This window comes from Salvelinus fontinalis, chromosome 28, assembly GCF_029448725.1.
Source record: "Salvelinus fontinalis isolate EN_2023a chromosome 28, ASM2944872v1, whole genome shotgun sequence".
NCBI classification, from domain to species: Eukaryota; Metazoa; Chordata; class Actinopteri; order Salmoniformes; family Salmonidae; genus Salvelinus; species Salvelinus fontinalis.
This window is the reverse complement of record NC_074692.1, coordinates 10,687,000-10,711,497: the sequence shown is the minus strand read 5'-3', so window position 1 is coordinate 10,711,497 and position 24,498 is coordinate 10,687,000. Positions and strand designations below refer to the sequence as shown.

Below are 24,498 nucleotides of genomic sequence, written 5' to 3'. Positions count from 1 at the left end.
TACAAAGCAACGGCGTGAGACTAGCTCTTCTCCACCTGCTGGTCAAAGTTGTTTTTACACCCACCCCCAGCCTATCTCGGAGGATGCCATGGACAGCTCTACATACTCATGACATTGCTCATCTTGGGCATATTTCTTGATTATATGGTGTTATGTAAATGTATATCAACACCAAATTCTGATCCAGGTTTTTGTCAATGTGTTTAAATGTTTTAATTGCAAGTATCAGTATTCAATTTAGCAAGTTGTTGGTTTGATTCTGGATGTCATCCCCAAAATTATCCAGAAATCGCTCTAGTGCAATATCTTACGAAATACAAGAAAAGGTCAAGTTGGAAAGGAAACAACAATAGATGTCCACGTATTCTATGCATTTTATTTTCTGGAATGAATATTGGTTAGCAAAAATGTGTAAAAGTTAGAAGTTCTTGAAGAAGCAAGCCCTCTTATCATTAGCACATAATACATGACCGCCTTGAAACCCTTGAAAACAAACAGACAAACATGACAGGGAAAACAAGCAAAATCATCAGCTAGAGACCAAAAATGTTAATTTAAGGCCTAATGAAGTCAACAAATTACATGACTAACAGATAAAGATTGATTGACTTTGATTGCCTGGGGGGGGGGGGGGGGGTTCTGGTGGAAACCACCTTTAATCAATACTTGATTAAATGTGGTTTCCAGGCAGCAGCAGTCAGGTCCGACCAAAAGATCTCAACACAGCACAGGTCTCTAACCACAGTGTTCAGAGCAGTCAGACAGGACGTCCTTCTCACTCACTTGAGTTGCCTTATCTGAGACAGAGACTGAGTTCACCACGTCCCTTCCATGTAGTCCCTTTTCGGACAGTGGAAAAGATATCTCTAGAGGGCCTGTCGAACCATCTGGACTTTAAGACTCAGACTTATCACTTCAGTTGTTGCTCATCCCAGCCAGTCAAGATCATCATCCTCTTCATTGCCAAACAGAGGGGCTGGGGGAGGTTGCCCCTTCAAGCTCTGAGAAAACATGGGAAAAGTATATCAAATGTGAGTTGTGTTCAGTAATTCTCTGCTGACCACAAAACACTTCAGAAATAAATGAATTCAGAACAAGTTCCTGTCAGACTTAACAGTAAAGAATGCCACTGAATTCGATCCCGAAACCATCTTTGTGTTACCTGCTGTACTATTCACAGAGTAAGCCACAAAACAGATAAACATAGGCTTCACTGACAAACAAGGGGAACAGAAGCAGTGTGTAGACATCCGAGAGAACTGGTGTGGCCCTACAGATCCTTCCTCACCAGCTCATCATCCTCCTCAGTGGGTGGGGGTTTGGTTGGGGCTGTGCTCAGGAAAAATGTCTCCTTCCCATTTTCCTCTCCTACTCCCTCAGTCAGACTGAGAGAATAGTAAAACACACGAGTGAGAATGGACATAGGGGGGGGAAATAGATAGATGCAGGAATTCATGCATATAAGCAAGGAACAACAGGCTTATTATGAACATAGATAAAGCTCAGAGCAATTAAACTTGGTTGAGTATTAGTTCACTGGTCTCTCTATAGAACTCACCTTGTTACTTTCTCATGACTATCATACAGAGGGCTTGGTGGAGGTGGAAGCTGGGTTTGTGGACATGTGGCTTTGGAGCTAGTTCTTTTCAGTTCACCCAGGGGACCCTCAATAATCACACTCACTTTCTTCACCTCCGGGCTACTTATGTCACCTTCGGACTGAGTTTTCTGTCCTATCTCAGAGGGCAGATTCTCCTCAGGGTTTATGCCAGTGGGTTCAGAAGGCTCTGTGGTGATCTCTCCCTGTGGTTGGGGAGATGGTGGTTGTGGCTGGGTTGAAAGTGGTTGGTGCTCTAGATCTGTGTCGGTGTCTGCCTCTAGCTCCACTCGAGTCGGTTTCTTTGTCTCTGGTAGTGCCTCAAGGTGAGCCCTCTCCTGCACATCTCTGGGGTTTCCCTCCCTCTGCACAGAGGACTCACTAAGCTGCTCAGGCTCTGTCCTCTGCTCCTCCTCTTCTTCCTTCCCATCCACATGAGCATCCTGAGCTGGTCTCTCCTCTCTATGGCTCACATCACTGTCCACCTCTTCTTCCTTCAGATGGGATGAACGTCTCTCAGTACCATTGAGCAGTTGCAAGGTAACACTCTGTAAAGGGACAAAGACCAACATTAATTCACCCACATTCTTTTCAGTCCATCTTCATTGTGAATAACACATTATTGAGATAACAGTTTTTGTCATTGTCCTGAAGAGATGCTGTACCTTTATGGTGTTGACGATTACTCCGAGCACAGTGCTGCCTGTGTAAGTCTCGTGTAGGTCAAACTCCCCCCTCAGAGAGTGAAACACTCCATTCATTACACGCTTCACCTACCAGGAAAACATGGCCAGGGTCAAAACATGAAATACAGTTTGATTGATTTTTGTGTCGTACGCCAATTAGTGCGCAGCCCGTATGGGCTTATAAAACACTTTAAGTATGTGTGAACAAAACACACATATATATATTTTTAATGCATAACAAAGTACAGCTTTCACCTTGTCACATTATACAAACAATACACTTCTCCCCAAGGCTTTGAAAATAAATTGGGCAATGTCAAACTCCCGTTCTGAAAAAGAATACTAGCCTGTGTTCATCATGTAGCCAGAACACTTCAAGGTGAGCATTTATTTTAATTTATTTTACTGGCCTTTAAGTTCAGACTGACATATGGTTCAAGGCTGTAGTTCTACTTTAAAAAATGTATTTTCTAATTTTTGGTTTAAACCAAATACCTACTGCCCATTTTTCCAGGTAAGAAAGACACAGCCGTCTGAAAGAAAACATGGCTCTGTGTCCCTCTCACCTCCCCTGCAGTGTCCTGTCCTGCACTGTCCGCTTGGCCCCCTTGCTCTGCCAGCCTCCTTTCCAGCTCAGCCACTCGCCCCTCCAGCTTCTGTCTCACAGCTGACCACTGCTCCTCCAGGCCTGAATACTGAGAGAGCGAGAGAAAGAGGGCTTCATAACATTATGGAGAGAGTTAGCTGCTAATGCTATTACTAACACATAACCAGATCAATACCTTTTCTTGTAGGACCTGCTGCTCCTCATCCTGTCCCTGCTGCTGTAACAAGCACTGCTCCTCTGAGTCCCTGGACTGCTTCAGAGCTGAGAACTGTTAGAATGAAAGAGAGCCCAGTTAGGGTTCCGCACCACTACTCTCACAGATTAAGCTACAGAATATGTCATTTCACAACCTTGTACTTATGTCATTCCATAGTTGTAGAACAACAGTAACAAAAAAAAAAAACTTAGCCACGCATTATAAAACGATGTATGAACTCAGGAGTCCAAAGTGGCGTCGTGAGAGAGAAAGTTGTGTGTACGCTATAATATGGGTTAAGCTGTTGACCTTTTCCTGTAGCTGGGTCAGTCTCTGCTCCAGTGTGTCTCTTTGCTCTGCCAGTTCGGCCATCTCACGCCCCTGCTGCTCCTTGGCCGAGGCCAACGCCTGCTCACACTTCCCCTTCCACTCCTCCTCCAGCTCTGCTTGCAGTTGGGCTAGCTGGAACACACACACACAAAAAATAGACACGCACACAGTCAGGCACACACACAAAATGACTCTTCATAGACAAAAAAACTTATCCAAAAGGAGATTTAGCTGTGTAAATATTTGTGATATTATTTATCACTCCCTATAGACGATACATATACACCAGTGTTTACCCTAGGATTTTTTTCAGCAGCGGTGGCCAAATTAGTGTAGGGAAGGGGGGTGTTGTGATGGGGCTGACATGGCACTGAAAATACAAAAATACCAGTTATAAAGCTAATTTTCTGCAATGCTACACATTTTGCAATGGGGCTGAGAGAAAATGTGCAGTTTTAAAATAATTGACCAGTGCAAATCTCTTAAAAAGGTTCATATTCTGTTAACTCACACCCCCCAAAAAATGTGGGAAGGAAAACTATTTCGCTCCTATTGTAAGTAATTATAGGTAATATTTCATAATCTGGAAACACTGAACAATTACTTTAAAGCCAATTTCCTGCAATTCTACACAGTTTGCCATGGCTTGTGCCGTGTTCTAATGCTATCTAAGTGACTCAAAGATTAATTAATTCAATAGGGGCCCCATGTCATGACATTTTTGGAATTGTAGATTTTCCCTGTGTAAGAACATTTCCATCCAACCATTTCATGTGGATGAATTACCTGAGGCATGAAAAAAGTAATGACCGGGCTGATTGCAACATGAAACGCCGGTACAATTTTAGAAATGCTGACAATTTGTACGTTCTACATGGCAGGATCTTGTGTCTGTAAAATGTATTATGCTAGAAATGGCGGGGGAAACGCCTTCATGCGCCAATATTGATATAATAACCATCAGATCGAAGTGAACTTGGGAGTCACATGATATGGTTTATGGTCCTCCCACTACGACCCAGAGCCTGCAGTTTATTAGGCTACAGATGAAATAAGTTCTGATGAACTTCACAGGGTGGTGAACGTGCACCGTGATGAGCTTGATGCTCCTTTCCAATAAATACTGAGGGTCTTATTCTGGTGACATGATGATCGATGCTTAGCGTCCGTTTGACAAATAATATTGCTCATATCCATAATAATCTCATAATGTAGGTAGCCTACCCGCAATGCATCTGTGAGCTGTTGATTAGGCTAGAGCTCACGTGTCAAGACCAGAGTGGATCAGCTATATAACGCAACAGTTTTTGTGACAAAATCATCAGTAGAGTTGAAAATGTGACGGAAACCCATTTAACACATTTTTAATTTGGTACATGGGAATTTAATGGCAAAAATATATATTTTTATGTGCACTACGTCACCACACACAGCCTTTTATCCGCAAAAAGTCATTTTGATGGAAACAAATCTAGTGGGAAAATGCAGATTTTAGAATATTCGCATGAAAATCTGTCGCAAATTGGATAGAAACCTAGTTACGGTCTAGTTTTTACTCTGGTGGCTGTTAGTTCTCAAATATATATAGGTCCATTATCTTTTCTACATACTTTATATCTGGTTTTAGTTGTTTAACTTTAAACGTTTTACCATCCCCAAAAAGAATAATTATAATATATATATATATATATATATATATTATATATATATATATAAAAATGAACATCATACAATTTAATAGTGGAGCCCGCCGCTGCTGATTAATATAGGGGAAACACTGTACAGTACCTGTTCTGAGGCTGCCTGGCCAGTGCTGGTCCTGGCCTTGCGGAGCTGTGTCCTCAGACTTTCCAAGTCCTGCTGGCTGCTCCTCCTCAGCTCCTCCATCTCCTCATCACACCGCTGCCTCTCTGCCTGCCACTTCCTCTTCCTGTCCGACACCATCTGAGAAGAAGGATGATGATACCCTTAGACACCGATCTAACGTCAGTTTTAGGTCCTTCTCCAACTAATGGTTAAGGTTTAGGAGTGAAGAGAGCTGAACTGAGATCTGTACGCTGATCCTAGATCTCTGCCTCTGGGCAATTTCTACCATGGACATCTGAGAGGAGGCCCACGCACACTGACGTAAGCATTGGTGCTCAAATCAAAAGATAAACCAACAAGAATATTTACTGTGTGACATACTCACTCGTTCCATACAGTCTTTGTCAGCCTTCAGGTCCTGCAGTTCCTCCTCCATGTTGTTCACCCGGAGATCCATCCCTTTGCGTTTCTGCTTCTCTGTGCGGTACTGAGCCTGGCCTCTCTCTGCCGTCTCCTTCAGCTCTACACACACAAACTCCTTTAGTCACACTTCCTCCGTCCTCCACCAAGATGAACACACTCTCACCTCTCTAAATGAAACACATTGTGTAACAGTAGCGCATACCTTCCAGTTGGGTCTCTAAGGAGGAGATGCGTGTGCAGTGGGTGTCGCCGTCCTGCAGGGCAGAGGTCAGTTTGTTCTGCAGCTCTGTAGCCCTCTGCTGGTGAGACGTGGCCTCCTGCTGCAGCTGGGACACCCGTGATGTGCACGTGGCCAGCTCCTCTGTCAGACGTACCTGAGGGACAGAGACAAGCACTGTTAGTCACCAGTGTTGTCTGTCTATACAATACACAGCCCAGTGACAGGCTGGTGTCCCAATAACCTCAAATTTGCTTAGTTTCCTCATCTTCTTTCCTTTATGATCACTTATCTGACTGGAAGCAAAGCAACATGGTGGGAACTGTACATTTCTAGACCTTTTTTCCAGTGGTCATGAACAAAAGGCATCGAGGAAAGGAGGCCATCTCACATTTTTGGGACACAGGCATAGAGAGTGAGTTGACAGTGGTGGTGATTGGCTGGACATGATGAGTGAGAGACAGAGTTAACATGGACTCGAACAGCATGACCCTGTGGGAAGAAGATTAAAATGACTGATAATGAGGGAAGGGTTGAAGAAAAATGAAAAGGTAGCGAAAAGGGGGATGGGGAAGATGACGAGTGGAGGGAGGTAGAGAGTGAGCAAACAGGCTCACCTGGCCCAAGCCCAGGTCCTGAGGCAGAGCATGCTGGAAAGAGAGAACGGTCACTACTAAAGGTCCTGAGACTAACACCGCAGGACAAACAGCCAGGAGCAGTGGATGGAGGTGAGATTCTGTTAGTCCCCAGACACACCAAAGTTCACGTAAACGCCACTGAAATCCCCACAGCCATTTTAAATAATGTAATAAACCCTTTTGTCATGAGAAGAATTCCTAGAGCCATTGCTATGGGATTAAATAATCACACCTCATACTGCCACTGGCTGGGAGAGTATAAGGGAACGTTTGTTGATCCTTGCAGGGTGATAACAGTATATACAGACGTAAGGTGGGTGATCTACCTTATCCTGCTCAGCCTGCAGCGCCCGGGCCTGGTTGTGTTCACTTGAGGACTTTAGGGAGTCATTCCTCTGCTCCATCAGCAGGTTACTCTGCTCCATGTACCTGGACGACAACAACAGGTAAATTCAGCAGATCAATGTCTGCCTCCTACAGCAGATCAACGTCTGCCTCCTACAGCAGATCAACGTCTGTCTTACCTCTGGTTCTGGTTGATGAGCTCCCCGATCTTGCAATTCTGCTCCTCTATACGTGAGCTCTTCTCGTACACGTCCTTCTTTAAAGATTCATTTTCCTATAAAGACAGTTACACATTTAATGATCAATAAATATGTATATATATTAAAATAAATTGAAAGCTTAAAATCCCCCCCACCCCCGGACTGTACCTGAATGATTCTTTGGATGTTGTGCATAATCATGGCGGTTTCCATAGTGATACTGGGCACAGCCAATGAGTGGCCTCCATGCCTATGAAGGTCGTCAATCTGTCAAAACATGAGGATCGATGAGAAGTGAAAAACTGATGTCTGATAAAACCAGAGAAATAACCTTCATATTACTGCTGACCTTTGAAGCCAACTGGTCCACTTTATCTGCCACTTTGCCAACAGCCAATCGGGTCTCAGAGTTACGCTGCCGAGCTTCAGCCATAAGGAAGGAAGTGACCTCGCCAGTGCCTCCCATGTATGGTACTGCCTGGGTGGGGTACATCTGGCCCATTGGTTGAAGTTGAGATGGAGACATAGAAGACTGTGGGTAGGCGTAAGGCTATGAAAGAACATAACGGACTGATTTAATGACACAGAGAATGAGGAAAGCATCATTAGAAAGGGAGGTTAGCCTTAAAGTCAATACAAAATAGCATGGAAATTAGTTACATTTTTGACAGTTGAATGATGATGACATGGGTCATTCTCACCTGAAAGGCATGGACGGAGCCTGACATCACAGGCTGTGGAGCAGCAGTTGTCATAGCAACAGACATCAAGGCAGAGGGCGATGCCCCGTGAGGGTAAGAAAACACTTAAGAAAGAAATTAATATGTACAAACTGAGAAATGTCATCCAAAGGCAGCCTCCAGGGCATCAACAAACAGACACCCTGAAAAGGAAGTTTTACAGCAGATCTCAGTCTAACAATTCAAGACATAGGTCAATACTACTGTTTTTTAAGACCGATCTATTGGTCAGCTAAACATGGAGAGTGATGACTCCGGCAGAGGTTGTGGGAGAACTCACCTTGCACTGGAGCTTGGGGGGCAGTGGAGATCTGTACAGGAAAGGTCGCAGCAGGACGCTCCTTCACTCTGGGGTCCTGGAGGAAGACAGAGATTCTCTCTCGAATACTTATCTCAGCTAATATACTGTAGGTGCAGCTATATGAAAATAAACCCTTCATCTCACCTCCATCTCTGAGTCACTGGCATCTGGCTGGGAGGAGGGCCCTGCCATGAAGGGCAACATGGGCTGGCCCATCTTGGCCATGCGAGAGATCAGCTTGGCTTTGGTGGCATCTGGATTCTGGAGCAATGGGAAGATTAAGGAATAGGTTATACTTCATCAGGTCAGCTGTGCCTAGGGCTGTTGCGGTGACAGTATTACCGCCACACCAGCTATCATGAGTCAAGACCGCAGTAAAATTCCACGTGATTGTTGAGTCACAGTGAGCTCTTGGCTCTATTCTCCCTTCATCAGGTCACTAATGGCCTGCTACTCAGGGCTCTATTGTCCCACCATCAGGTCCTAATGGTCTGGTACTCAGGGCTCTATTGTCCCACCATCAGGTCCTAATGGTCTGGTACTCAGGGCTCTATTGTCCCACCATCAGGTCCTAATGGTCTGGTACTCAGGGCTCTATTGTCCCACCATCAGGTCCTAATGGTCTGGTACTCAGGGCTCTATTGTCCCACCATCAGGTCCTAATGGTCTGGTACTCAGGGCTCTATTGTTCCTCTAACCACTCTGACGTCAATGCAAATACAATCGAAAATCACATCAAACACTTATCATCAAGACAGTATTGTGATTTTAAAACTCACCTCACTGTGATTGATCAGTTTGCAGAAAGAAGTTCAACAGCAGGTTGAAACCGTGTAAAACGTGTTTGTTGTGGATATTGTTTCAAAGTCTAACAAAGAAACGGACAGCGCTTTTTAAAGGTGATGATTCATTCAAAACACCCATATGCATATTAGAGTTTATGCATAGGAGTCCAAGCACCCCCAAAAACCTGAATTCAAATAATGATTTTGCCGTTATATATTACATAGACTACCACATACTATGCATGGCAGAAAAACAAACAAAACTGATTTAAATGTCTTTGGTACATACTGTAATTGGTAGCCTATACTCCAAAATTAAACAAATTCAAGTAATCGTCTTTGGAGTGTGGACTGTATCATTATGCATACTGCATTTACATTTACGTCATTTAGCAGACGCTCTTATCCAGAGCGACTTACAAATTGGTGCGTTCACCTTATGACATCCAGTGGAACAGCCACTTTACAATAGTGCATCTAAATCTCTTAAGGGGGGGGGGGGGGGGGGGGGGGGGTCAGAAGGATTACTTTGGACTGGTTACCTTATGCTACTCTCCAAAATGTCTATCCATGATTCTGGGAGAGAATGTATGGCCCTAGGCAATGCTGTTGGTTCACTGATTGTGCAGGGTGGCTTACAGTTAGCCTACAATGAGTGCATTTGTATTTGATTTTGAATAGCCTAGTAATAGGGTCATTCATTGAGGGACACCTTTAGGTATAACTATTTTTTATAGTAAACTTTTTTTGAATGACAAGGTTTTGAAGTGTCAGTCCTAAATCTAGGAGATATACATTTTAAAAAAGGAATCTCTATATACATACTCAAACACATTACCAGTCAAAAGTATTTTTACTATTTCCTACATTGTAGAATAATAGTGAAGACATCAAAACTATGAAATAACACATGGAATCATGTAGTAACCAAAAAATAAAGTGTTAAATAATCAAAATATATTTTATATTTCAGATTCTTCAAAGTAGCCACCCTTTGCCTTGATGACAGCTTTGCACACACTTGGCATTCTCTCAACCAGCTTCATGAGGTAGTCAGCTGGAATGCATTTCAATTAAAAGGTGTGCCTTATCAGAAGTTCATATATGGAATTATTTTCCTTCTTAATGTGTTTGATCCAATCAGTTGTGTTGTGACAAGGTAGGGGTGGTATACAGATAATATCCCTATTTGGTAAAAGACCAAGGCCATATTATGGCGATAACAGCTCTAATAAGTAAAGAGAAACGACAGTCCATCATTACTTTAAGACATGAAGGTCAGTCAATCCGGAAAGTGCAGTCGCAAAAACCATCAAGCACTATGATGAAACTGGCTCTCATGTCGACTGCCACAAGAAAGGAAGACCCAGAGTTACCTCTGCTGCAGAGGATAAGTTCATTAGAGTTACCAGCCTCAGAAATTTCAGCCCAAATAAATGCTTCACAGAGTTCCAGTAACAGACACATCTCAACATCAACTGTTCAGAGGAGACTGTGTGAATTAGGCCTTCATGGTCAAATTGCTGCAAAGAAACCACTAATAAAAGGACACCAATAAGAAGAGACTTGCTTGTGCCAAGAAACACAAGAAATGGACATGAGACCGGTGGAAATCTGTCCTTGGTCTGATGAGTCCAAATGTGCGATTTTTGGATCCAACTGGAGATGCTAAACGTGTTTATGTTCATTTACAGTCAATTACCGTGAGACCGACAGTCTTTTGCTTGACAATAACCATCTGACAAAATATTATGATCGCCACAGCCCTAGCTGTGCCTGTTTTATATAAAGTCTAATGTGACTCAGATGAGAAAGAGAGAAAGCACTCACTGTCAACTGTTCACTGATGGAATTCGACTTTGCCCGAAGTGGTGGTTCCCTGAAAAAGAAATGGTGAAAACAATGGAAAGAGGAACAAAGACAGAAAAGAGCTGGTTGTGATTGTGTTTAGATAAGCCCATGCTTTTACCCTGGTGTCCCGGGGCTTGTAGCATGGGGCAGAGTGGGCCCTGCCGGGAGGTAGGGACCGGGGTTCTCCACACAGGGGGCAGGTGAAGAGGCAGCAGAGTCCCGAGACCCAGCACTGGCACGGTCAGACCCACCGTCTTTCGCCAACTTCACCTGGGGACACAACAGAAGGGCATGATGAGACAAAGACACTCATTAAATATTACATTTTGGCTTAGAGTTACTGGACAGTCCCATTTGCGATATTCTGGAGGTCCTACCCGTCGTAGCTCTGCCTCAAAGATGAGTGTGCTGTCTGCTGGGATGCGGTTGGCCACTCCCTGGGAGCCATAGCCCAGACTGGGTGGGATCACCATGAGACGCCGGCCTGACTTCCTCATACCCACCATGCCCTCCTCCCAGCCCTAGCAATCAGAGAGGACAGAGGAAGCGGTGCATTCCCCATGCAAGTCTGGTATGGAATGCCCCTACTATTCTTCTTTAGAACAGAAGTGTTAGCTGTGCCTATACGACCCACATTATCCACCCATTGTACATCAATTAATCACCTTAATCACTTTTCCAGCACCAAGTTTCAGTCGTAGCAGCTTGTCTTTGTTCAGGTTGGAGTCAAACACCTGAAACAATAGTTGAACATTACAAGAACACTGCTGTACCACTAGCTCCCAGGGCAAAGAGGACACACAGCAATGTGCAAAGCACTAATCTCTAACGGCACAACACATACAGCCATATCTTACCTGTCCGACAGCATGGTTCTGCAGGAGCCAGCCTGTGTATGTCACCTCCAGGGAGTCTCCATTCCCAACTCCCTGCCCCTCCCCTAGTGTCAGGTCCTGCATCACCACCATATCTAAGGAGGGGGCGCTGTTCACTTTTGCCAAACACACCTAAATTAAAGAAACAGCCAATTTAAAATATATTTTATACCAGTCTCCATTAAAAATGTTTCTGCACAAAGCAATTAAACATGAGCTAAGCTCAGCTGTCCATCACCTCTTTACAAAAGTCTACAGCAGCCTTCTCTGTGTCAAACATCAGGGACCAGTTCTGGCGCTGGTCATCATAAAAAGTACAGTAGTTGTTGGGCTGCACCTGCAGGAGACAACGGGAGAGAGTGAGATTCTTTTAGAGAAGCTTACTGGCTCTCTTTTCACTTGCTCAGCTTCCTCTGACAACAAAAAAAAAAACTCACCGTAAAGATGAAGCCAACATGAATCTTGGCCGCAGTCACTTGTTTCTGCTGACTGATGTAAAGCAAGAGTTTGTACTGCGAGAAAACAGACAGGGAACTTTTAGAATAATGGTAGCAAACGTGCATGATGATAAGCATTTTCAAAGCATAGAATTCTCATGGAAATTCACCGTTTCCAATAAAGCACAACTCTGGTCTCACCTCTCTTGTTGTTTGGTTACCCAGGACTGCAGCTCCCAGCTTCCCTTGTTTCTGATACTGTCCGTTAAGACTAAACAGAAAGATGCACCGTCAGTTATGAATTAAGTCAAAACCAATGAATGGGTCTAATGATGTCGCAGGATCCACGGGGGTGGTATTTCTAGTCATTTGTAGAGTTTAAAGATACTCACTATTTGAAAGCATGGATAGCTGTAGCCAATAGTACTGCAGGAGCACCTGGAGGGACAGCAGGTTTTTGAGTAGGTGGACCTTGAAATGAAAATATGCGTTAAATACATCTCAGGTCCACCTGTGCATATCAAAACTTCTTATGGATCAAATCCCGGGATCGATTTGACAACATCCGGTGAAATGGCAGAGCACCAAATTCAAATTAAATTACTATAAATATTAAACTTTCATGAAATCACACATGCAATACACCAAATGAAAGCTACACTTGTTGTTAATCCAGCCGCAGTGTCAGATTTCAAAAAGGTTTTACGGCGAAAGCAAAGCATGCTATTATCTGAGGACAGCACCCCCCCCCCAAAAAACAAAGACAGACAATCCTAATTCAACCCGTCAGGCACGACACAAAACTCAGAAATAAAGATTTAATTCATGCCTTACCTTTGACGAGCTTCTTCTGTTGGCACTCCAATATGTCCCATAAACATCAAAAATGGTCCTTTTGTTCGATTAATTCCGTCGTTATATATCCAAAATGTCAATTTGGCGCGTTTGATCCAGAGAAACACTGGTTCCAACTCGCGCTACATGACTAAAAAAATCTCATAAATTACCTGTAATCTTTGTCCAAACAACTTTGGTAATACAACTTTAGGTATTTAACGTAAATAATCGATAACATTTAAGACGGGATAAACTGTGTTCAATACCGGAGGAAAACAAAGAAAGCACGTTTCAGGTGGTGCGCACCAACTCATTAGAGTGCACCTGGAGTGACACAGGAAAATAACAGGGCTACTTCTTATTTTCTCTAAAGAAAAACATCAACCAATTTCTAAAGACTGTGACATTTACTGGAAGCTATAGGAACTGCAAGCATATTTCTATTAAAATGGCCTTGCCATAGAAAACTAATGGAAAACAGATTGACCTCAAAAAACAAAAATCCCTGGATGGATTGTGCTCGGGGTTCCGCCTGCCAAATCAGTTCTGTTATACTCACTTTATTCAAACAGTTTTAGAAACTTTAGAGTGTTTTCTATCCAAATCTACCATGCATATCCAAGCTTCTGGGCCTGAGTAGCAGGCAGTTTACTTTGGACACACTTTATCCAGACGTGAAAATAGCGCCCCCATGCCATAATAAGTTTTAACCAAACTTTGGTCACATTTCCTTGCATCGGTTAAGTTATGTTTTTACCTGGATTTGAGGTCTTCCTGGGCTGTTTAGGGGCTGTATATTGAAAAGATTCATTCCCCTGACTTGCTGCTTGGTCCAGTCCAAAAAGTGATGCCAGCTTTGCGCTGAAATAACACAGAGGAAGTGATATTTAGGTTATTTCTGTAAGCCTATTATCTGCGATCGGCCTATTGGTGTGATGAGGTAGGCCTACTAGGCCCCACTCCTAAGTTCACAAATATTTTATCAAAGATATCAATACACCATGGTATGTTCCATAAAGACAAAAACATCTCATTGAATGAAAAGCTAAAGGTCTTGTGTCATCTCAGCAGCTGTCCTGTTTCATGGTTAATCATTTCCTGGCTTACTGTTCCTGATTTCACCTAACACAAAAAAAATGTAATGAAAAAAGTTAATGTATATTGAGCAGGGAGAACAAAAGTCCCATGCCCATTTGACACAGCAACCACACACTGTATATCAAGACCCATGCCCAAACAATAGAGAAAAGCTGCTCTTATGAGCCCTTTCATCTGACAGACTGAGGCTATCTGAATCCCAATACAACTGCCTCCAACAAGTCAGCATTCCGTAGTTAACACCACAATGACTTGTTAATGTTAAGTCAAGTAGCCAATTTCCACATTTAACAGGTCGTTGAATGCAAGACGCCGAAAACACAATACCATTAGTGTAGGTCATTTTACCACAGCAGCTCTTACTACGACTACACACTAGAAAAGCCTATATCATCATGTATTGCAACATCTCTAACAATGTCACGTTGCCATAACTGAAGCGTAAATAGAACGATCACAAGAACATTTCCCCAGTCGCTACTAGAACCAGGCAACCACAAATTCAAATAATAAAACGCCCCATAACCTTCCTCAACTGCTACAGACAGACCACCAGTTGCAAATGAGGCTTATGCGGTCATCATCAAGACACAACATCAGCTTTTACTTTAACTCTTCCCTCCAGAGAAGGACAATACTGACCCTTGGATCTCCCTCCACAGGTAGTCATTATCCCTTAGAGCAGAAGACATGGTGGACACCTTGAAGCCTGTCTGTTGCTTACGACTGGTGGTGAAGAGTAGCCCCTTTAGCCTACATGTGTAAGGCAGGCACGGGCCACCCAACACACTGCGTTTCAGTGTTCCCACCCTCAGTGATGCCCTCCACTCCTTTCCTCAATGTCTTGCTCTCCAATGCAGTCACACATCCATGGCCGATTTGACACCATATCACTGGAAGAGCTGTGGAGCTCCGGCTCAGTCTGCAGTCCAGTGTGTGCTGAGCTGAAGGAGCAGGCAGCCCTCGCCCTACTGGCCCAAACTAGCAGCATGTGAGAGGAATTAGGAGCCACAATGCTCGCCTCCCCCCTCCTTCACTGCTTCTGGCCCAGACAAGCTTCATTCCTCCAAATCATATTAGCTGAGGGAACTATTGCCCTACTAGCCAGGAAATGTTAGAGAGCAAAACACATAGGCCGTAGTTGGCAGTTAGCCTGCATTCTACAAGTGATTTATAGCTATCTACTTCAGAGCAGACATAGCAGGCCGATTAATCCAGCAACCAAAAACTGGGCTCGCAGCCAAAAAGGAAACAAATCTTCTTGGGGGGGGGGGGGGTCACAAACTACCAAAAGCATAGGATCTAGCAACTAGAGTGACCTGCAACTGAATGCATGAGGCACCACCTACTGTACCTGCCAATCCCGTGCAGTACTGTGTCCCTGGTTAAGAGGTGGAGGACAAAGACTGTCTCACAAGGCTCTGACTGAGGATGCACGAGGAGTCAGACGAGGTCAGGTCACCCTTCCCATCGATTATTATCTTGCAAGGCATAGATGCGGTAAAGAGGGTCAATCGAACTCGACCAAAACAATGGAATTGACATGAAAACGCCCGGGGGAAAGATCCCGAGACTCCTCATTGGCCCCTAATAAAATTAACCTACATTTAGGCTATTGTTTATATGTGTAATTCACACTAATTTGAGGAGAAAAATCAGAGCATAATGCTGTATGGATGTCAACCCCAACACATGTTCATGTCATGGTTACCAATCAACTGCATACAAACGAATTTGACTACCACCCCCGATTTATGTATGCTAGTTATGAAGATTATATGAACCAGAGGTAGCATTTACCAGTCACTGAAAAGAGACAACTACATGTTACGCAGCGAAAACAGACAAATCGGACTTAATTAACAACATTATGGGCCTCTTACAATACTTCAATCATGACGGATTTCACGAATATCCACTTTGTTTGACCAGATGTGTTCAATGTGCGCCAATCTGGTAAATGGAACGTCTGGGTTCCATTGTCTTTTTTACAGCATCTATGCACCTGACTTGCTCAAGTCAATAGAAGGGTTGGTTGTTTAGCAACAAAAATACCAGAGCGCAACCACGGGGAAAAGAGAAGTTGGCTTAGATTGTTGACAACATGTAATCTGTATTTCGTCTCCAATGTTTATTGAAAACATAAATATATATTTGCACAATGACCACTTGTCTCAAATACATCATTATAGTTGTTGGTTAGTTAGCTAGAGAATTTTTTGTTAGAGTATTTTTTGGCAATATTAACATTGTCATGAAATCAGTCAAAACACCTCAAAACAAGACATGGTATCAATAACAATGAAACAAGCTGAAACGAGAAACGATTCCCCCACATGGCAATTTATTGTCATTCTTGCTAGCAATCTGTCCAGAAAAAGAAAGGAAACTTACTCACCCTCCAGTAGGTGACAGAAAATCTCCATCCTCGTCGTCAGGGGCAAACATTATGAATGGATTTGCTATTGTGTAGCAGTTACGTTTTTCTCAGATAGTATGATGTGTCTTGGGGTGAGAACTGAAATACTTATTGAGAAATAACGCTATGACTGCCACCGCTCACTAAACTTGGATCTCTTCCTGTTCAGATCAGCTGACATACCACCTGATCCATGGTGCTGTACATTTGTCTGCTCCCGGGTAAATTGAGGCACTCTTTAACTTCCATTTCCGTTTGACACACAGCGGAAGCTTTTCCTTTAGGTCTGACTGCAGGTCTAGGGTCAGTTTATCCAAAATGGCTTTATTGGGGCATGTGCAGAGAGGAAGCGGCGATGCGGTAATTGACCCCATTAAAACGGTAATTGAAAACGGTAATTGCCCCAATGGGCTGATCTAGAGTTATTATATACCGGAAGCTCTGGCTTATCCTACCAAAAGCACCTGAATCAGAAAATGACTCTCGATAAGCCCAATGGGACAATTACCGTTGCAGTATACAATGATAACCACTAGAGTGAACCGTTACTCCGTAACTCCAATCCTAGTATTTGCAGAAGGTTACCCCCCAAAAAGAACAAAACTGACATTAGAGACCACTAATTACGGGGGACACTGTAATTGGGATACTTGTTCCATTGAGCTAAATTTGCATGCGTCAAATGGCTATTTTATTTGAGAACTATTACAAAAGGATGGGGATAAAATGTATTCTGTCCCTATAATAGCATTAGCAGGGTATATCAACGTGGTCCGTGTTTAATCAGAGGCTCTTATCTGACTTTTGGCGATGATTGAAATAAAAGACAGATGTGGGGGGTGGATCAGCACCTCTCCTGTGGGACCATTCAGATGGTGGCTTTCATTAGGCCTACATTGACAAAGGGTTTTCCTAAAAAATGATCTGTCATCAGGTTGAAAATAGATCTAATTTATATTACATAAACACGACCACATGTCTTGCTATTAAGGATCATTAATTTTAATGCCCATGTCTTACTTCCTTGCCAATTTTATTACAAGCGATAATCTCACAATATTACTGGCCTATTCCTTGATAAAGAGGTTAGTGCAATATCATTTTTGATCTGTCATAACAGTACAGTAAATCCATGTGATTGATCATTTGGAATAATTTGATGTTTTGTTATTTGTTTTTGCATAACAAATTCATCCTACACAGAACATGAATGGTGCTATGGGATGGATTGGTGTTGTTGCTCTTTTGAAATATAGGGTTAAGGCAACAGAATTAATATCATGGAATTGAGTAGGTATTGAAGTTGAATTCATATTCATGACCAAAGTAAAGTAGCCAGGCTACATATCAGTAAATAAATTGAAGATTTGAGCCTGAGAAATGAATATTGTCTTTGCATAGCCGTTTGTTAGAATGATATGCCACTTGGCTATTAATTTTTATACTGGATAAAAATGGATGCACCTGTTGTGCACACTGATCTGTGAAACAAGAACATCGCTAGTTCCTGTACATTTTTGAAGAGGTTTTGTTAACTCAGAAATCTATTTCAGCACACGAAAGTAGTCATTTGAGAGACATGATCTAAAGGTAAGATGTTGCATTTGTCACGCTTAGGTTTTGTGCCAACCAAGTCGAACATGTTCATTAATGTACCTATTTCCTCCCTGTCGCATCACCACTCCAAAAGATAAATAAAACACATACACACAGTCATATTAAATATATACATCAATCTCATTTACTCTCTTACATTATTTACATGGGATCATTTTACAACAATAATCCTTTAGACTTTTGAGCATTTTAAGTATCTTCACGTATTAAAAATATAAAGTTCCATATTTTTACTCAATAATATGAGTCCAATTTGTTCTGTATTAGGCAGCAGCCTGTGATTTCCTGTTCCGTTTCGCGCGACGGGTGGGGGGAAAACTGATGAACTCAAAGTGTTTGATTCTATCCATGTTGGGGAAAGGTAGTGGGCCCTTGTGTAGCCTCTTGATGAAATGGACCTCTCTCTGGTTCTCCCTCGTCTTTGAGGCTTTGATGGGCCTCCCTTTCCTGGTGAAAGCCACATACCAACCCTCATACTTGGCATTCTGGAAGGCAGTGTAATTGTTCTCCAGAACAATCTCTGTAAAGATACAATCCCTGCTTCTTCCATTAAGCTGTTGAGAGGATGAGAGAGAGGAAAGACATCAAGTCAGAGTGCCACTACTAGAAGGCATATAGATCAAAACAACATCTGGATAGGTTAATTAAAGTATGGCCCTCTGAACTACATTGCTATCTATTGATTCTCAAGCTCCAAACAAAATGGAACACTTCAATGTTCTCCTGAAACACCGGAACCGTCTAGTTTACAGTTATGATGTTTACTTGAGTTGTATCACCATCAAACAAATGCAAACAATGTGTACAAGACAAGCTCACATCCATTGTATCTACATTTTCAGACGGTTTCATAACTACAATGAAGATGCCATATCAGTAAAGCCTCCTCCATTTAAAAACAATAAACTATGAACAGCGAATGTTAAATACATATCTAAACCACAATAACTATATTGTTGGATTTTTCCAAAGGACAGTTACCGCCAGAAAACTACAGCCTTCATCTGTACTTATGTATTCACTAGATGAAACCAGAACCTAGTCTTTCAACACCCCAAAAAGATGGAGCGATTTACTTCTCATGGCAAGCAGACAACACTGAATACATATTTTCCATTTCCATGCAGGAAGTGGAGGGTTGACTTCCGACCAACCACCAAAGGGAATGAGGAGAGTTTATCCCATGCCTTGCAACTGTAGATCTGCTACAGTTGGAAATACATGTTGGTTGTCTCCCCATCACCGACCCTATGCAGGCTAATGAATAACATTACAAACAAGTGTCATTATAACACGCTATGAGCCAAATATGTCTGCCATATGACAGGGAGAAACACTGGTTAGTAAATACATCCCGTTTATTGCAGTTTCACTATTTCAAACTATTTTTCTATTTGTTGAAAGAAAACTTCACTTAAAGAATTTACAATCACAGTTACATAACAATGACCATATAACTATGAAACAAGCAAGCTAGAATTTGTTCAACTTTGAAAGTGATGTGGATTTGACAATATACCTTTCCAACCAGTTTCCCCTTCCCGTTCATACAGAGGTAACGTCCACTCTCTGCACCTTTGATCCGAACCCGACTGCCAAAGGTGTCAGTTTCTACAAAGAGACGTGCTACCACACACATATCCATATGAAAATACAACAATGGTGTGATAAATCCAGTATGTCAATTAACGATATTTTGTACACTCCTTATATCATATTACAATTCTTATATGGAAGTGGAATGAAAATAAAAAACCGTACGAAGCTAGCAATAAGCTGACCTAATTGGCCTATAAACAACTTTCATATATTGAAGAGAGGTGATCTTAACAGCCTATGATGTGAGATATTCTGGGTTTCGGGTTGAGACATTAACAAGCCATTGCTATGATTAACTAAGTGTTGTTATGCATGTTTGAAGACAAAAGTAATCAGGGTGGAATACACAAATACCAATTGCATTTGTCCTATTGGTCCATTGATTTGCTCCCCCTGGTTAATTAGGGCTAACAACAGGAATGTGTATTGTACCTGGACAAAAGACTTGGCCTGATTCGCCAGACGAGATTTAGATATACCGTAGGTAGGCTGAATTACCATACAGCCCTATACAGAGGGTGGAGGCAGAATTAGGTGGGCAAGTAGGCCTAGCCTAGGCTACAGACCTCTTCATAGACAGCACATTGCAAATGCAGTCCTCGTCAAAAACTATTAATAAGCCTTGCATGCATGCGTCCGACTGTTTGAAAACAGTGTCATGGCCCTCATGAGAAGAGAACAATTTACCGTAATTGTTGCCGTCCTCAGCAGTAGCAGTGACCCTCTTGCCCTGTATCTGGACGTGCTTCCCGCTGGTCCGGCTGTATAGTTGGTAAACCCTGACCTGTCGCCGGCTAAACTGGTCCGTCACTGCGCCCTGCTCCCTCACATACTGGTTAAAATTAGGAGACGGGTGATTCTCCCCCTTTTTATGCAAAGGGAAAAAATAATCACTTATAGGATTTACTTCTAAGCTCTAATTGAAATGTTTTCTAAAACAAGAGACCACTGCTTGACTCCAGAGTTTGACTGAACAACATAATCCCAAAAATACAAAAATCTGGGTTTGTAAATTATTTGGTAAAAAGACAAACATGATATCAACTCTGGTAGGACAACATATTGTGTTGCATCAGGCCTATAATAAATCTATTCAGAGGCAAGCGGCCCAATTAAAAATAACAAGAAAATCAAGACATCAAATTTTACATTTATCATCAAATGCGTATTAATAATTTGTCTAAACTATCTGCACGGGACTTTGAAAGAGGGTTTACCTGAGCATGGCACCACAGCACGAAGAAATGAAAAGATCTGCGAAATGAAATCACAATGAATAAAACATCACCAACAATAAAATGTTTTTCGATAAGGATGTTTCAAAAGGTAAATATTCTTACATGTAAATACAGCGCTGATTTATTCCATACATTCTCTTGTTATGTAATCCAATTGCGCATGTATTTCTTCACGGAGAGCAAGAGACCAACGGATCCAAAGTAATCCAACAGAGTCCCCTGGTTTCGGATATCCGCTTGACCTGTCCACTCTGTGTCCCTTGTTAGTTTATGAGTTTTATTCCATTCACACACCAACTTTCAGATGTGAAACACCTTCTTCAAAGTGTTTAGGAGAAACACATCATGGTACGCAAATGAGGAAAATGGTAGGCCTATCTATACTCCAATTACAGCAGGTGTGTTGAAGTGTGAAGGTCTTCCTGAGAGTATCCAAAAAGTATGCAACCAAAAGAGTCACCGAGATCCATCATACAAGTCCAGTGGAAAAACTATTAGGCCCTAACTATTGCCATTTGGATGTTTATTTCAAGAGAAAATATTGTTCCCCATACGTAGCTCAATGTAGCCTCAAGTAATTCCAGGTTTAAAAAGCGCTCTTACTCATAGCGCGTCTTGGCCTCTTGCTGCGCAGTGGTTAAATGTTGAAAGGCTGGTCCCTCCCATAAACTGGTTGTCGGAGGTTTTGGATTGTGGGTGGGCAGGGCACTGTGGCCTGTAAAGAAATAATACAAGGGGGCAAAAAGTTTTAATAGCACCCGGGTAGGCCTACAGATGATAATGTAATTCACTTTGGGTATTAAGCACAATATTACGCAATCGCGGCAAATTAACCAACATGCCTTAAGCATATCAGCATGTACTTTATTGGTTTTTATTTTATTTATTTTATGGAAATACACAACATAAAAAAATACATCCTGTTTTTCATCTCTTGCGCTGGATCGCTCTCTCTCTCTCTCTCACCTCTCTTTCACGACAGATGTAAATGCGAGTTATCTACTACGTTATAATGCATTTAGATCCTAATTAATCGCTGTATTTAAAAGTGAGTAACTTAATCTCACTAGAAGGGGTGTGGCATTGAGGTGTAAAATCCATTGCTTTCTCCATTCTCTCTCGTTGGGAGGTTTACGGCTAAAACAAATCATGTTAGCAACAGTCTAGTAGCCTAATCAACATCACTAACTGATGACTGACTGATGTTACCAGGATGCTTATTTCCCGCTTGTTAAACTGGCATTAATTGATGATGGTCTATTTTTGTCTAGGTTTACACCAGTGTCAAAATCGTTTTGAGATTATGGACATGTCTCTGAGAGATTATGATAGTTGCATAATTTATTGTTTCACTGTTTTTCACACTGTGCATTCATATACTGTATTCTTCACATAGCTCATTATAATACTGTTCATTGCATTTTTGTTACACTGTTTATACACGCCATAACTCTCTATAATATACAGTGCATTCGGGAAAATATTCAGACCCCTTGACTTTTCCCACACTTTTTTACATTACAGCCTTATTCTAAAATGGATTACATAGTTTTTCCTAATCAATCTACACACAATACCCCATAATTACAAAGCAAGAACAGATTTTTAGACATTTTTGAAAATGTATTAAAAATAACAAACTGAAATATCACATTTCCATAAGTATTTAGACCCTTTACTCAATGCTTTGTTGAAGCACCTTTGGCAGCGATTACAGCCTCGAGTCTTCTTGGATATAAAGCTACAAGCTTGGCACACCTGTATTTGGGGAGTTTCTCCCATTCTTCTCTGTAAATCCTCTCAAGCTCTGTCAGGTTGGATGGGGAGTGTCGCTGCACAGCTATTTTCTGGTCTCTCCAGAGATGTTCCATCAGGGTCAAGTCTGGGCTCTGGCTGGGCCACTCAAGGACATTCAGAGACTCTTGCATTGTCTTGGCTATGTGCTTAGGGTTGTTGTCCTGTTGGAAGTTGAACCTTCGCCCCAGTCTGAAGTACTGAGCACTCTGGAACAGGTGTTCATCAAGGATCTCTCTGTACTTTGCTCCGTTCATCTTTCTCTCTATCCTGACTTGTCTCCCAGTCCCTGCCACTGAAAAACATCCCCACAGCATGATGCTGCCACCACCATGCTTCACCGTAGGGATGGTGCCAGGTTTCCTCCAGACGTGACACTTGGTATTCAGGCCAAAGAGTTCAATCTTGGTTTCATCAGACCAGAGAATCGTGTTCTCTGGAGCTTTGTCCGAGTGACCATAGGGTTCTTAGTCCCTCCCTGACCAAGGCCCTTCTCCCTTGTTTGGCCGGGCGGCCAGCTCTAGGGAGAGTCTTGGTGATTTCAAACTTCTTCTATTTAAGAATGATGGAGGCCACTGTGTTTTTGGGGACCTTCAATGCTGCAGACATTTTTTGGTACCTTTCCCCAGATCCCCAGACTTTATATAGACAGGTGTGTGCCGTTTGAAATCATGTCCAATCAATTTAATTTACCACAGGTGGACTCCAATCAAGTTGTAGAAACATCAAGGGTGATCAATGGAAACAGGATGCACCTGAGCTCAATTTCAAGTCACATAGCAATGGGTCTGAATACTTATGTTAATAAGGTATTTCTGTTTCTTATTTATAATACACTTATTAAAAAATGCATCTCTGACAATTTATTCTGGCCAATGGGTGGCAGTCTTTGTAGCAATGTTAATGTCACTTCTTAAAATCTGTCAGTCAGTCCATCCATCAAGTTGTGTTGCCCAAGCTGTAGTCTCTGGCATAATTTGACAACAACCAATGTTTATTTTTTAGTAAAAACAAAGCAAAAACAAGCAAGAGGCAGGCAAGCAAGGTAACATTCATAATTTGAGATGAAGGAAACATGCTTAAAACACATTTGTGTGTATACATATAGATGCACATACAGCAATACAGAAATAAACCACAATTTCTTACGCAGCAGTAATAGACACCACATCACCTGGAAAACCTATTTGCTTCTTCAAAGAATGTTTGCCAGGCATCTGTTGATATTTGATCTTCAGCGTAGTCTGCTTGGACAATTAAAATATACTATTTTTAAAGCATTTCAAACCAGGAAACACCACTTCAAGCTTACCCACTTAGCCAGATCACCCCCCCCCCCACACACACACACACCACCACTACCACTCCACCCCACCAATTGACCTTTCGCACATAAAATGCGCATTTATGGTTGCTCATGACATTTCCATAATGTCATATTCATACCTAATTACCTATAGTCTTTCCTATTTCTATACTCTAGTATTGTGTGTGGAGTGATGTACTCTATAGTTGTTCCAACGGGGCAATAATGTGATGAATATGACCGTAGTTCAAAAGGGGTGTCACAAGGGGTGTTACATACTGCTATACGTAGAAACATGGCAACGTGGGATGTTTAGCTCTGTGACTAGACTCCAATTATAGGAGCTAACTAGAAGAAATGTTGGGGGGGGGGGGGGGGGGGGGGGGGCAGCTGAGGGGAGAGAGCTTTTGCAGTAGCTAGCCTCATCACTGTGGAATTCATCTCCAGCAGGCTGTCTTGCTTGGGTGTCAGATGTTTTGGGGGGGGAGTGGGATGTACATAGAAAAAAATGATGTGGCCTCATGAAATACAAAATGATGGTGAGATCTGAGGCCTT

General features: G+C 42.3%; 2 protein-coding genes across 5 annotated transcripts; both read right to left on the bottom strand.

Moving 5' to 3' along the window:
• Positions 1-356: 356 nt before the first annotated feature.
• On the bottom strand, positions 357-16,591 carry LOC129826115 (FK506-binding protein 15-like). Of its 4 annotated transcripts, none has more exons than XM_055886461.1 (28): positions 16,364-16,591; positions 13,629-13,732; positions 12,427-12,505; positions 12,236-12,305; positions 12,035-12,109; positions 11,836-11,934; positions 11,580-11,729; positions 11,388-11,456; positions 11,100-11,243; positions 10,841-10,992; positions 10,702-10,750; positions 8,231-8,347; positions 8,066-8,141; positions 7,747-7,850; positions 7,395-7,595; positions 7,214-7,312; positions 7,025-7,119; positions 6,827-6,929; positions 5,848-6,019; positions 5,608-5,744; positions 5,205-5,360; positions 3,396-3,548; positions 3,066-3,158; positions 2,850-2,978; positions 2,263-2,370; positions 1,559-2,145; positions 1,289-1,385; positions 357-1,001 (listed from the first exon to the last, which is right to left on the bottom strand). In XM_055886461.1, exons 1-28 carry the CDS (start codon positions 16,393-16,395, stop codon positions 927-929), a joined length of 3,525 nt encoding a protein of 1,174 aa, XP_055742436.1. In that variant the 5' UTR covers positions 16,396-16,591; the 3' UTR covers positions 357-926. The 4 variants fall into 4 exon arrangements, with proteins under 4 accessions (XP_055742436.1, XP_055742435.1, XP_055742438.1 ...); XM_055886460.1 differs by having other exon boundaries at positions 16,368-16,591; XM_055886463.1 differs by lacking the exon at positions 1,289-1,385 and having other exon boundaries at positions 16,368-16,591.
• Positions 16,592-18,138: 1,547 nt separating this feature from the next.
• On the bottom strand, positions 18,139-21,549 carry LOC129826125 (fibroblast growth factor 17-like). Its single transcript, XM_055886478.1, has 5 exons — positions 20,945-21,549; positions 20,822-20,858; positions 20,292-20,469; positions 19,525-19,631; positions 18,139-18,559 (listed from the first exon to the last, which is right to left on the bottom strand). Exons 1-5 carry the CDS (start codon positions 20,974-20,976, stop codon positions 18,269-18,271), a joined length of 645 nt encoding a protein of 214 aa, XP_055742453.1. The 5' UTR covers positions 20,977-21,549; the 3' UTR covers positions 18,139-18,268.
• Positions 21,550-24,498: the final 2,949 nt, after the last annotated feature.

Excerpts from the sequence above, each read along its gene's own strand:
- LOC129826115 (XM_055886460.1), bottom strand. The coding sequence starts at position 16,417 with ATGTTTGCCCCTGACGACGAGGATGGAGATTTTCTGTCACCTACTGGA. Across the intron at positions 12,506-13,628 it reads CAGGAAGACCTCAAATCCAG|GTCCACCTACTCAAAAACCT; the intron begins GTAAAAACATAA and ends TTTCATTTCAAG. Across the intron at positions 3,159-3,395 it reads TGACCCAGCTACAGGAAAAG|TTCTCAGCTCTGAAGCAGTC; the intron begins GTCAACAGCTTA and ends TCATTCTAACAG.
- LOC129826125 (XM_055886478.1), bottom strand. The coding sequence starts at position 20,976 with ATGTATGGAATAAATCAGCGCTGTATTTACAT. Across the intron at positions 19,632-20,291 it reads TGAGGACGGCAACAATTACG|CACGTCTCTTTGTAGAAACT; the intron begins GTAAATTGTTCT and ends TGTGTGTGGTAG. Across the intron at positions 18,560-19,524 it reads AGGGGAAACTGGTTGGAAAG|CTTAATGGAAGAAGCAGGGA; the intron begins GTATATTGTCAA and ends TCCTCTCAACAG.